Source organism: Gobius niger (assembly GCF_951799975.1).
Source record: "Gobius niger genome assembly, chromosome: 4".
NCBI classification, from domain to species: domain Eukaryota; kingdom Metazoa; phylum Chordata; class Actinopteri; order Gobiiformes; family Gobiidae; genus Gobius; species Gobius niger.
The window spans coordinates 23,029,800-23,040,442 of record NC_136855.1 but is presented as its reverse complement, the minus strand read 5'-3'; the positions used below and the strand labels follow the sequence as shown (position 1 = coordinate 23,040,442).

At 38.1% G+C, this 10,643-nt stretch overlaps 4 protein-coding genes across 4 annotated transcripts; all 4 read left to right on the top strand.

Annotated features, from left to right (window-relative positions):
- Positions 1-65: 65 nt before the first annotated feature.
- Positions 66-1,116, top strand: uraha (urate (5-hydroxyiso-) hydrolase a). The gene is made up of 4 exons (XM_079555306.1): positions 66-382; positions 545-684; positions 767-902; positions 985-1,116. Exons 1-4 carry the CDS (start codon positions 329-331, stop codon positions 1,072-1,074), a joined length of 420 nt encoding a protein of 139 aa, XP_079411432.1. The 5' UTR covers positions 66-328; the 3' UTR covers positions 1,075-1,116.
- Positions 1,117-1,871: 755 nt separating this feature from the next.
- Positions 1,872-5,093, top strand: pdcd5 (programmed cell death 5). The gene is made up of 6 exons (XM_079554964.1): positions 1,872-2,047; positions 4,142-4,182; positions 4,259-4,320; positions 4,397-4,488; positions 4,564-4,635; positions 4,720-5,093. Exons 1-6 carry the CDS (start codon positions 1,982-1,984, stop codon positions 4,771-4,773), a joined length of 387 nt encoding a protein of 128 aa, XP_079411090.1. The 5' UTR covers positions 1,872-1,981; the 3' UTR covers positions 4,774-5,093.
- Positions 5,094-5,336: 243 nt separating this feature from the next.
- On the top strand, positions 5,337-8,206 carry mvda (mevalonate (diphospho) decarboxylase a). Its single transcript, XM_079554632.1, has 10 exons — positions 5,337-5,669; positions 5,759-5,829; positions 6,468-6,582; positions 6,652-6,798; positions 6,911-7,110; positions 7,186-7,260; positions 7,327-7,545; positions 7,639-7,754; positions 7,829-7,937; positions 8,115-8,206. Exons 1-10 carry the CDS (start codon positions 5,603-5,605, stop codon positions 8,193-8,195), a joined length of 1,200 nt encoding a protein of 399 aa, XP_079410758.1. The 5' UTR covers positions 5,337-5,602; the 3' UTR covers positions 8,196-8,206.
- A 428-nt stretch (positions 8,207-8,634) lies between these two features.
- cyba (cytochrome b-245, alpha polypeptide) lies at positions 8,635-10,617 on the top strand. Its single transcript, XM_079555186.1, has 6 exons — positions 8,635-8,782; positions 8,891-8,960; positions 9,224-9,298; positions 9,372-9,455; positions 9,529-9,610; positions 10,053-10,617. Exons 1-6 carry the CDS (start codon positions 8,725-8,727, stop codon positions 10,242-10,244), a joined length of 561 nt encoding a protein of 186 aa, XP_079411312.1. The 5' UTR covers positions 8,635-8,724; the 3' UTR covers positions 10,245-10,617.
- The last annotated feature ends 26 nt before the right edge of the window (positions 10,618-10,643 follow it).

Below are 10,643 nucleotides of genomic sequence, written 5' to 3'. Positions count from 1 at the left end.
GGATTATTGTATCAGTATTAAAAGTATTTTCTTATTTATGAGAATGGTGTGTGTCTGTGTTTTACTGGATTCAATTAGTCTTTCTGCATTGGCTTTAGCAATGGGGCAGCTGCCTGGTCATACATCGCCAACAAGATCAAAGTGCAAAAACTGTGACAAAAAGACCCGCATAACGGTCAGCTACAGTTGACACTTTAAAGAGGAGGCTCCCATATGACAATTTTCTAAAAGTCATGCGGTGAGTGGAATGTGACTGCTAAATGAACCTTGAAATCATCTTCTTAAACTAGATACAGTGTCCCAGTTTGAAGACGACCGATCAGAGCGAATGAGTGCTCAAAGACTGCAGCAGCTCAAAGGACATATTCTGCCTGACTACAAGGTAAGATAAAACCATCCAATTGTAGAGGATTCACATTAGTTTTGCCAAATGTTTATGCATCTTTGGTTAGTAATGATAGTGATGGCTAACGTACATATTTCAACTTCAGCATGTGACATATAATTATTATACAGTACTACAGTGTCACATCTGTATTTTCAGGTTGCACCGATGGCTGAACCTGTGAGTCCCCTGTCCACACATGTGCTCAATATTTCCCTGGGGGTCCCTGGTTCAAATATGGCCTTAAGTCTTTCTCGACAGGATACTTCATCTGACACTTGGAGCTTAGTTACAAATGGGTAAAATAAACAAAGTCACAGACAGAAACACCAATAATTTATCATTCTAATGTATTATAGCCTATTAAAAATATTTCAACAGAATCACAAATCATGATGGCCGGTGCCCAGGACTAATCACAAAAGATAACTTCATAGCTGGTGTGTACAAATTACGATTTGAGACTCAGCAATACTGGGAGAGTGTTGGAGAGGCATCATTCTACCCTTATGTTGAGGTAAAGTGCTATTCTGAACATGTATTGTTCTCCACCTTAAATTATTACTCATTTTACTCTTTAGCTTGTTTTTGTGTTGCAGATTGTCTTCACTATAAGAGGCCCAGGACAGAAATACCACATCCCATTATTGATGAGCCGTTTTTCATACAGTACTTACAGAGGAAGCTAGACACTCCTTTCTCCATTTGCCCAACTTCTTGCCAGGAAATGTGCTCTGGATTGAAGAAACAAACATATAAACAGTATTTGTCACTCTATATGATCGGCATTATTTAGCTTTGAGGTAATGACTGTAAGATGTACTCTTAGTGGTTCGATTTAAATTTAACTTGTGTTGCCTTTGGCAGCACGCACACAAATTTGATCTGTGAATCGACATGTCATGTCATTCCTCACTTTAAAGAACCAACAGAGAGTTCAGTCACTGAGCTATAACTAGTGCATGCCTGCACTAGCACTAATTAAGACTTTAGATTCAGAAGAACATTTCCCACAACCTGAGCAAGTCAGTGACAGGCTCTCACTTCTATATTTTAAACATTGGGTCTGTTACTATTTTTAATGCATGCAAATATTTTGTTCTTCACACGTATTTAATCAAAATCTACATAAATAAATAAATACATGTTTAACTTTGTGCACAGCTTGTACACGTTCACCTCTGTGCAAATAAATATAAGCTTACAATTGACAATTTTTTGTAATATTGTCATTTCTGTTACTATGCTGCAGAATTATAACTGGACGAAGTTATGTTTTTTCCTGCACACGAAGGCAAATGTCACGTGCATGCATTGATTCAAGAACCTACTATGTTGAGTCTTTGAGCGTGTTGTTGAGTGCGTCATTATTCTTAAAGTCAGGCTGCCAATGTAAAAAAGTTACAGCTTTTTCACTCACCTGTGATGAAAATATATAACTCTTCGCTCGATTGCCAATGGCTTCTTCTACTAGTGACGATCTGTGATCGGCTAGTCTCTCCTTGTCTGAACTCAGATGGGCCTTGCTACGAGGCAAGTTGTTGAATTACAGACGTTACAGGACCATTATATCTATTTTTTTTGTCAAATTTAATCATGGCTGACGACGAATTGGAAGCGATTAGGCAGCAAAGGATGTCGGAGCTAATGGCGAAACAAAGGGTGAGGAAATAAACACAAGATGAAAACGTGTCCACCTTATAAGGAGATGCTGAGAGTGCTAACGCTAAAGCTAGCTCAGAGCTTTTTCTGATTGTTTCAACAGCAGACTCCGCAAATTCACAGTTTTTGCGATATTTTCCTGTTCATAAAGTGTATTTAGTCTTTTTGCAATGCTCAAAACGTATATAGAGAAAAATAAGTAGTTGCCAATAAAATATTTGAAAGGAAATTGTTTTATTACGTGAAACATGTAATAAAACACATGTAAATAACTCGATCGTCGCTTTAAGAGCCTTATCCATAGCAGGCTTAATCACATTATTTTTCATCTGATAAATGTGACGCTCACCAGCACCTTGGTGCGGGGTACCTGTCTTTTTATTGTGGATTAAATTTATTTTTGTCACCTCAGAGCTTGTTGTAAAAAACACAGCAAAATAAGGACCTTCTTGCATCACCTAAATGTTTATTGAGTGATGGAAGATCGAAGTAGAAACTAAATTGGTGTCATTTATTTTGGCGGTGGACCTCCCTGCTTCACTCTCTGTACATGGGCGTGAAACGTGCATATAGTCAGTCAACACAACAGATATAGGTCATGATTGATACTATGCTTTATCAATTGTGTGTGCCAATAGACCAGCATCGACGACCTCCGCAATGGCCACGGTTTTCTTTTTGGCCGATGGATTTGCTTGAACAATTCGAATGTGCAGGAGGGATTGTGAAAGCTAGAAATGAGTTTGGCCCAAAACGATGCATTTCAAAGTTTGAACAGGACAAACCCTGGTACCTCAGCTTTAATACTAATAATAATCATAGTTATAATAATGTTGATAATAATAATCTTACTCATGTTGATAATAATAATAATAATAATAATTAATTAGATAAATCTTTTTAATCCAAATCTTTTTTTGTTTCACAAGCAGCATTGGACGGCCCTGACTGCCGTACTTCCATGACCACTATCCACACGCTCCTGACAGAGGGGCAATTACAATAGGCCCTCGCGACGGCTGGCCGCTCGGGCCTAATGAAAATGCATTACTCTTATAGTGCACTTTTGCAAATGCTCAAAGTTGCTTCACAATTTCGTGCATTATTCATCCACACTATACATGGTGAAGCTGCCATTCTGCGCCATCGGCCCCTCCAACCAACCGCGTATTGACACATTACATTCACCCAGGCTTCCTGATGGTCTCCCATCCTAGTACCAACCAGGTCCCAACCCTGCTTAGCTTCCGAGATCTGACGGGAACGGGCATAGCAAAGGTGGTATGGTGTTTATAATGCTCCGTTTCAGGCAACTGATAACTGGTAAATTTCCGTAGTTTTGTTTTTTTATTACTCTTACTATGTGTATAACACCGCCCTTATTGCAGAGTTGAAATAACTCAGAGAAACAGAACCAAAGAGCTGAGTGACGCTGCCGTAGGCCTTCTTTTAACAGCAGGAAAACCAGAAAACTAAGATAAAATAGTCCACATCTTCATATCCATTTCTTATAATGGAGAAATATTTGGGACAGTCGAGAGGTTTAACAACCAGGGACAAGTAATAGTAAAGTGAAGAATAGATTTAAAATGGTTCAGAACAAATTTGTAACTCTTGCTTTAACTCATGTCTGTCAATATTCAACAGACCACAAGCCTTTGAATTGTGGATATGCAAAAAACAGTTACACAGAGGACATAGCAAACAGTGCCATTAAATCTTACTTAAAGGAACAGGCCACTGTTTTTACATACTGAGATATGCTCTTACCTTAGCTTAGACGAGTTGATGCGTACCTGTCTGGTTTTCGTGTGCGCGCTCAGTCACGCAAAAAGACCAAAAACGTATTTAGCCTCTCCCAGCATATTCCTATAGCTCCAGATTGGGGTGAAGTTAGAAGCTACCAAGGTCTTCTACGTTTTCCCTATTTAAATACAGTTACGTGAAAAGTTACACGATCTAGCTTCTAACTTCACCCCAGTCTGGAGCAATAGGAATATGCTATAGGAGGGGCTAAGTGGCCTATTCCTTTTAATGAGTGATGATCAGAGTAGCAGAGAATCATCTTAAAATTGCTCTGATTTATGATTTCAGGATGGATCAAACAACCAGCAGGGAGAGGAGGCTAAACAAAGGTATAATATTGTGTTGTAAACAAAAAGTGTATACTGTTCTGTAACCACACTGTATTTTATTTAAATATTATTGCAGAGAAGATGACATGAAAAATTCGATATTGGCTCAGGTTCTTGATCAGTCTGCCCGTGCCAGATGTAAGTATGCTCAATGTATGAAATATTTTCTCAAAATGTACACAGTAAAAAAACAAAAGGTGTTTTCTTTTGTCAGTGAACCGCCTTGCTTTAGTAAAGCCAGAGAAGGCCACTGCTGTGGAGAAGTATCTCATACGAATGGCTCAGTTTGGGCAGTTGAGTGGAAAGGTATGTAATTAACATAAACATTTTCAACCCTGGGAGTATTGTGGTTATAAACTGAATGTTACTTTTTTTGGTAAGATTTCAGAGGCTGGCCTAATTGAGATTTTAGAAAAACTCCGTCAGCAAACAGAGAAAAAGACAACAGTCAAAGTAAGTTTATGGGGACTTCCTTCTAAGCATTTTATTGATCTTCATTTTTGCACATGTCAATAGTATGTCCTATGTACCTATCAGTTTAACAGGCAGAGGGTGATGGACTCTGATGATGATGATGACGACGATTACTGATCAGAAACCCTGAAATGAACCTGTTGGGACGTTTTGAGCTGCTTATTTTAGTGAGCTCCTGTGATTACTCCGACGGCTACTGTGTGTTAGTGGAACACACCACCAACAGAAAAAGCTGTCCCAAGTTGCAAGTTATGCGGTTGCCGTTTCAAGATAGTCTCCCCCCCATTTTCAGCACTAGAACTAGAATTTCATGACTTTCACATTTTCACAAGTTTTTTTACTCATATAAACCCAGTGTTTGCAGTTTAAACATTTATGCCATTGATTTAGGGCTCTAAGTTTACATTTAAAATAAAATAAAAGCCTTAAATACCAGAGTTATATGTTTGTGTCTGTTTAATTAGCACTTAAACCATACACCACATTATTACTTATTCACCAAGAGACAATAAACAAAATATAAATAATTATTAAAATGACTGTAATAATGTTGATAATAATAATCAAATAAGGTCATGGCTACTAGGTCTTTGTATAAAATAGTATTTATCACATTGTAATTTAAGAAGTACGTCTGCAAAATATATAAGTTATTCATTTAGTTAATGGGATTGTCTTGTTTTCACACGAGTGTGGTCAGACGCGCTTCATTGGCTGTGGATCACGGGCTGGTTTTTGATTGGTCCAGGATGAGACCACATGATTGCTACAAGCCAATCACGAATGACCAGAGGAGGCTACATGCTCGTGTTAGCTACTCTCATTGATCTATATAATATCGGCTACTTTGTGTCATCGACGAATGAAAAAGACACAAGGCTTTGCAACTTTCTGATCATTTGATTCTTTTTTGTATAACTTCAAACTACTTTGACCGAACAGAACCATGTCTGACGATAAATCAAATATGGTGACTTGCACGGCTCCTGTGAACATAGCTGTCATCAAATACTGTATGTATCCTTTCTGTCTACTTTTTACATATATTGTTGAACCTAATATGCGAATGTGCGGTTTATTCTCTTTTTTGCTGTTTGCTAAGGGGGCAAGAGAAATGAAGGACTCATTCTACCCATAAACTCATCTTTAAGTGTCACTTTGCACCAAGATCAGGTATGTGCATCATCGTGTGTAATTAGACTGTTCACAGAGGCCGGTTACTCCGTTACATTTACTCAAGTACATGTACTTAAGTCACTTTTTGAAGTCGTTTTACTTTTGCATGTAGGTTTTTTTTCTCACAGTACTTTTTACTTCTACTTGAGTAATATTAAAATGAAGTATCTGTACTCTTACTTGAGTAAAACAATTAGTAACGTGTGCCTCTGTGAGCAAATCTTTAAGTGAAAGATCCTCATTTTGATGCGTACAATAGATGTCTTTTGTGTTTACTTTACTTAATTCTTCATGATGATTTCTTTGTGTAGGTTTTTATGGTACATTCTTTGAAAATATTCAAATTTTCCCATTATTTCGTGTTTTGTTTCTGATAATCTACATGAATCCAACCTTTGTGCTCAGTTACTCAGTACTCACAGCAGTCAAGTAACATTTTCTAGTAGTTTTTTACTCTTCTTTTTACCTGTACTTGAGTAAAAATATTTTAAAGTCCTGTTACTCTTACATGAGTTCATATTTTGGCCACCTCTGGACATATATGAAATGCATGTTGTTACGTACATTATCAGCAGTAAAAAAAAAAAGTCCAGATATTTCCAGACCTAACTTGTTATTTTTCCTGTTTACTCTAGCTTAAAACAACCACCACAGTTGCAACTGACAGATCCTTTGAGGAGGATCGGATATGGCTAAATGGAAAAGAGGAAGACATAAGCCACCCAAGACTTCAGTCATGTCTCAGGGAAAGTAAGTTTTTTATTATGAGTGTTATGATGCAAATTTCTGTATAACCATTTCTCTCTCCAATATCTTTAGTTCGACGACTTGCAAGGAAAAGACGTAATGATTGCCACCATGGTTTTGATGTAGCTGGTTTGTCTCACAAGGTCCACATTTGTTCCATCAACAATTTTCCAACTGCAGCTGGACTTGCTTCATCAGCTGCTGGTTTTGCTTGTTTGGGTTTGTATTTTTTTATTATTTTTTTTATTGTAGTTCCATAATGTGATGTTTAATACCAAAGTGAATATGAATCTTGTTTTAGTTTTAACCTTTATTCTTCTCTGCTTTATAGTTTACACACTTGCTCGTGTGTTTGGTGTGGAAGGGGAGCTGTCCGCAATTGCCCGACAAGGCTCGGGCAGTGCTTGTCGAAGTATGTATGGGGGATTTGTCCAGTGGATCCAGGGAGAGCGAGATGATGGCAAAGACAGTTTGGCCCAACAGGTGGAGCCAGAGTCTCACTGGCCTGAGCTCAGAATCCTTGTTCTTGTTGTAAGTCAGAGTATTTGTACTTAAATAATGTGAGTAGAAATTGTTTTTAAAATTTATATATATTATATTTTGTAGGTGAGTGCTGATCGGAAGCCAATAGGCAGCACTTCAGGGATGCAAACCAGTGTTCACACTAGTGCTTTGTTGAAGGTACATCCTCAGCATTAGGCTACCTTTCTCCAAAGTACATCCTAACATTTCCTCATTGTAATGCAGCATCGAGCGGAATGTGTTGTTCCAAAAAGGATGGGAGACATGATTGAAGCTGTTTGTCAAAAAGACTTCACTACATTTGCTGAATTAACAATGAAAGACAGTAATCAGTTTCACGCAACTTGTCTCGACACATATCCCCCAATATTCTATTTGAACAGTGTGTCCCAGCAAATCATCAATGTGGTGCATCGGTATAACAATCACTATGGAGAGACAAGGGTAGGATTGATAAGTCTTAACTTATTCAGCCAATTGTGAGCCTGTGCAGTTTTGGTTTAGGGAAATAAAACTTGAACTTTTATATTCTTTCAGGTAGCCTACACATTTGATGCAGGTCCTAATGCGGTCATCTTCACTCTAGAGCAGCATGTCCCAGAGTTTGTTCAAGTAGTTCAGCATTTCTTCCCTTCAGAGATCAATGGGGGAAAGTGAGTACACTTAGATTGATGAGTTACATTGGGCTTCCTTATAAGCATTTTAATCCACTGTTTCATTTTAACAGGTTTATAAAAGGTCTTCCAGTGGATGACGCCAATCTTTCAGAGGGTCTAAAACAGGATGTTGGCTTGGAGCCAATGCCAAATAGAATAAGCTACGTTATTAGTACAAAAGTAAGCATAAATCAACACACTTTATTTTGTAGCTACTATAGCAATGGATTACAGTATGCTTGTGTCTAGCTAGGTGTATTTAATGTCGGCTGAATATTGTGCTTCCAAAATATGAACTCTTCAAATTTCCTCATCTCTTATGGAAATCTGACAGTATCTTTTCAACTCTTGCATTAGGCTGGACCTGGGCCATGTGTTGTGGAGGATCATTCACAGCACCTTCTTGGATCTGATGGAATGCCAAAGAAAATTCTGTGATGTCCACTTTTCTATGTATGATGTCATATCTGTCCATTAAGAAGTAGTCTATTATATGTGATAATAAATGTAAGATATTCTATTCCTCAACTGACTATCCCTTATTTTATGTATTCATTATATTTAATTATAATACATAAGAAAAGAATAATAACAGAAGAAACAGAAGGCAGTGGCGCTGACTCAGATCTTCAGCATAAGGGAATATTAATAAAAATAAATAGGCTAAGTATTCAGCATTCACAGTGTGGACTCATAGCCTAGAGTTCAGGAGTCCTCATTCACATTAAAACATTCAGACATTTACGTTTACCTGTATGCTGTCGTTACCTGAGGCGTGGCCCCGCCTCCTTTGCGCTCGTGCTCTTCGGAAATGACGCTCTCATAGGGGATTGCCAACTGTCCCGCCCATTCTGCGTGTCAACATATCTGAAGTAACACCTGCTTCCTCCTTATATAAAAGTTTCAGTCGCTGTCCGATTATCTTCCTCGGTTTCAACTGTGAGGTCCGTCTATCATTATTAATGCCATGGGGAAAATAGAGTGGGCGATGTGGGCCAACGAGCAAGCTCTGGCCTCCGGACTCAGTAAGTAGCCAAACTAAAGCAATAATGAAACATGCCTTTATTTCGATGGGACGCGTCTTGTTGCGTTGAGTTCATTCTAGATCCTAACATAAATGTTCATTTTTTCAGTTCTCCTCACTGGTGGCATCGTGGGGGTGGCAGGACAGTTCAGAGGCTGGGAGTTTGCAGCTTATGCAGTGTATCCTTCTATTTATAGCCTGTGTGATGTGTATAGGATTTGCTTATTCAGTATGTTTATGTCAATACGGTTTTTTTTATTGTGATTTTATTATCATTGTGATCTACAGTAGGTTAGGCTACATTTAACTATCAATACAGGCTGATTAGTGTGTGAATGCCATATTTCCTCAATAGTAGCCTAATTGTATTCTTAATGCTTTGTTAATATGGCCATCTAGAGCAAGAGTATGATGCAGTTTGAGTGCCTTAACAGGTTTGTAGTGCTGCTGGAAGCTTTGTGTGTCTCCTTGAGTATCCAAGAGGAAAAAGATCCAAGGGCACAAGTGTGGGACGAACGTGAGTCTTTGCCACTGCCAGTGTGATCACATCTATGTTTGCTAAGTCTTTGATTGTATTCCTTTGTTGACAGGGGTCAGCACTGCTTCACTATATGTGTTAAAGCCTTTGGACCACTGACCAGAAACTACTATGTTCGAGCCTTTTTGCATGCAGCGTAAGTTTGTGTAATAAAGTCTCTTCTAGCAATTTACCTTTATCTGCTTTTCGTGACAAAACCTTTCCTTTAGGTTGTGTGTTCCCGGAGGTTTTATGCTTGCTACAGTTCTTGGGTGTGTCTGCCTTGGGATTGCAAGTCTCATATACCTGGGAGTAAGTTATTATACAACTTATCATTAAAAAACTGTTTAATGATTGTGAAATTAGACGTGCGTGGAAGCAGGAAGCGATTCGTTTCAAAGAAGGAAACAGTTTCAGGAAAGAGGCTCAGTTGAGACATGGCCCACAAAGAGAGTGACTAAATGATTCAACACCTCCAGATGTAGCACCGAAAAACAATCAAAAAGTATTATATATTTTGAGTAATACATTTTCACTAATTAGAAATCTGTGACAGATATAAAATTTACTGGAAAAATGACACTTTCTAAAATTTTTCGTGTACAATGTGTAACTTCACAACTATTGAGAATTAATATTTGCTGTATTCTTTATTAATTGTAAATGCACAACATATTTACGATAAACAATTGAATGATAATGATTATTAGATTGCTTGATTTTGATCTGTCACTCCATTTGCTTTCATATCCAGGCAGCTATTCGAGGTGAACAGTGGATGCCTATTCTGCCTCGCCCCCAGACTCCAAAACCCACCGCAGAAAGTATCAAGAGTCCACCATCGAACCCTCCACCCCGACCCCCTCCAGAGACACGCAGGAAAAGAGTGGACGACTTGGAAGCTGCTGCTTATGACAACCCTCTCCCTGTTACTGCCAATGAGTGACCTGGGGACTATGGTCAGAATATGTCAAAAGAATGTTTTATTTAAATTACAACTGTATTTGCCTCAAATGAAGTACTATCACCTACCTTTTACCACTGCTTTGGTCTATCCACTCAAGTGTACTCAATTCTATGTTAGTATTTGTACCATACCACTGTATTTAGTCAATATTAACTTAAAACATCTTACTGGAGTATTTAGTAATAATGGCATATTCATTTTTGCGTAGCCTATTGAAAGTTGTAAAAATGTATTTTGTGTAATTATTTGAACATAAGTGTTATATTTTTGTTTTAGTCTTGTCTTCCCTTTATCACAATGTTTCATTGTACTGTTTCATCATATTGGAATCTGCCCCTGTCATTTTAAGCAATTGTTATTGTCATTGTTACTGAAAAA

What these genes read in the sequence shown, in the direction of transcription:
- uraha (XM_079555306.1), top strand. Translation starts at nt 329, where the DNA reads ATGAGTGCTCAAAGACTGCAGCAGCTCAAAGGACATATTCTGCCTGAC. An exon ending in ATATTCTGCCTGACTACAAG is followed by an intron (nt 383 to 544) that starts GTAAGATAAAAC and finishes CTGTATTTTCAG; the next exon opens with GTTGCACCGATGGCTGAACC. An exon ending in CATTCTACCCTTATGTTGAG is followed by an intron (nt 903 to 984) that starts GTAAAGTGCTAT and finishes TTTGTGTTGCAG; the next exon opens with ATTGTCTTCACTATAAGAGG.
- pdcd5 (XM_079554964.1), top strand. Translation starts at nt 1,982, where the DNA reads ATGGCTGACGACGAATTGGAAGCGATTAGGCAGCAAAGGATGTCGGAG. An exon ending in AGCTAATGGCGAAACAAAGG is followed by an intron (nt 2,048 to 4,141) that starts GTGAGGAAATAA and finishes TTATGATTTCAG; the next exon opens with GATGGATCAAACAACCAGCA. An exon ending in GGAGAGGAGGCTAAACAAAG is followed by an intron (nt 4,183 to 4,258) that starts GTATAATATTGT and finishes ATATTATTGCAG; the next exon opens with AGAAGATGACATGAAAAATT.
- cyba (XM_079555186.1), top strand. Translation starts at nt 8,725, where the DNA reads ATGGGGAAAATAGAGTGGGCGATGTGGGCCAACGAGCAAGCTCTGGCC. An exon ending in AGCTCTGGCCTCCGGACTCA is followed by an intron (nt 8,783 to 8,890) that starts GTAAGTAGCCAA and finishes TCATTTTTTCAG; the next exon opens with TTCTCCTCACTGGTGGCATC. An exon ending in CGAGCCTTTTTGCATGCAGC is followed by an intron (nt 9,456 to 9,528) that starts GTAAGTTTGTGT and finishes CCTTTCCTTTAG; the next exon opens with GTTGTGTGTTCCCGGAGGTT.
- mvda (XM_079554632.1), top strand. Translation starts at nt 5,603, where the DNA reads ATGTCTGACGATAAATCAAATATGGTGACTTGCACGGCTCCTGTGAAC. An exon ending in TCAGTCATGTCTCAGGGAAA is followed by an intron (nt 6,583 to 6,651) that starts GTAAGTTTTTTA and finishes CAATATCTTTAG; the next exon opens with TTCGACGACTTGCAAGGAAA. An exon ending in TGCTGGTTTTGCTTGTTTGG is followed by an intron (nt 6,799 to 6,910) that starts GTTTGTATTTTT and finishes TCTGCTTTATAG; the next exon opens with TTTACACACTTGCTCGTGTG.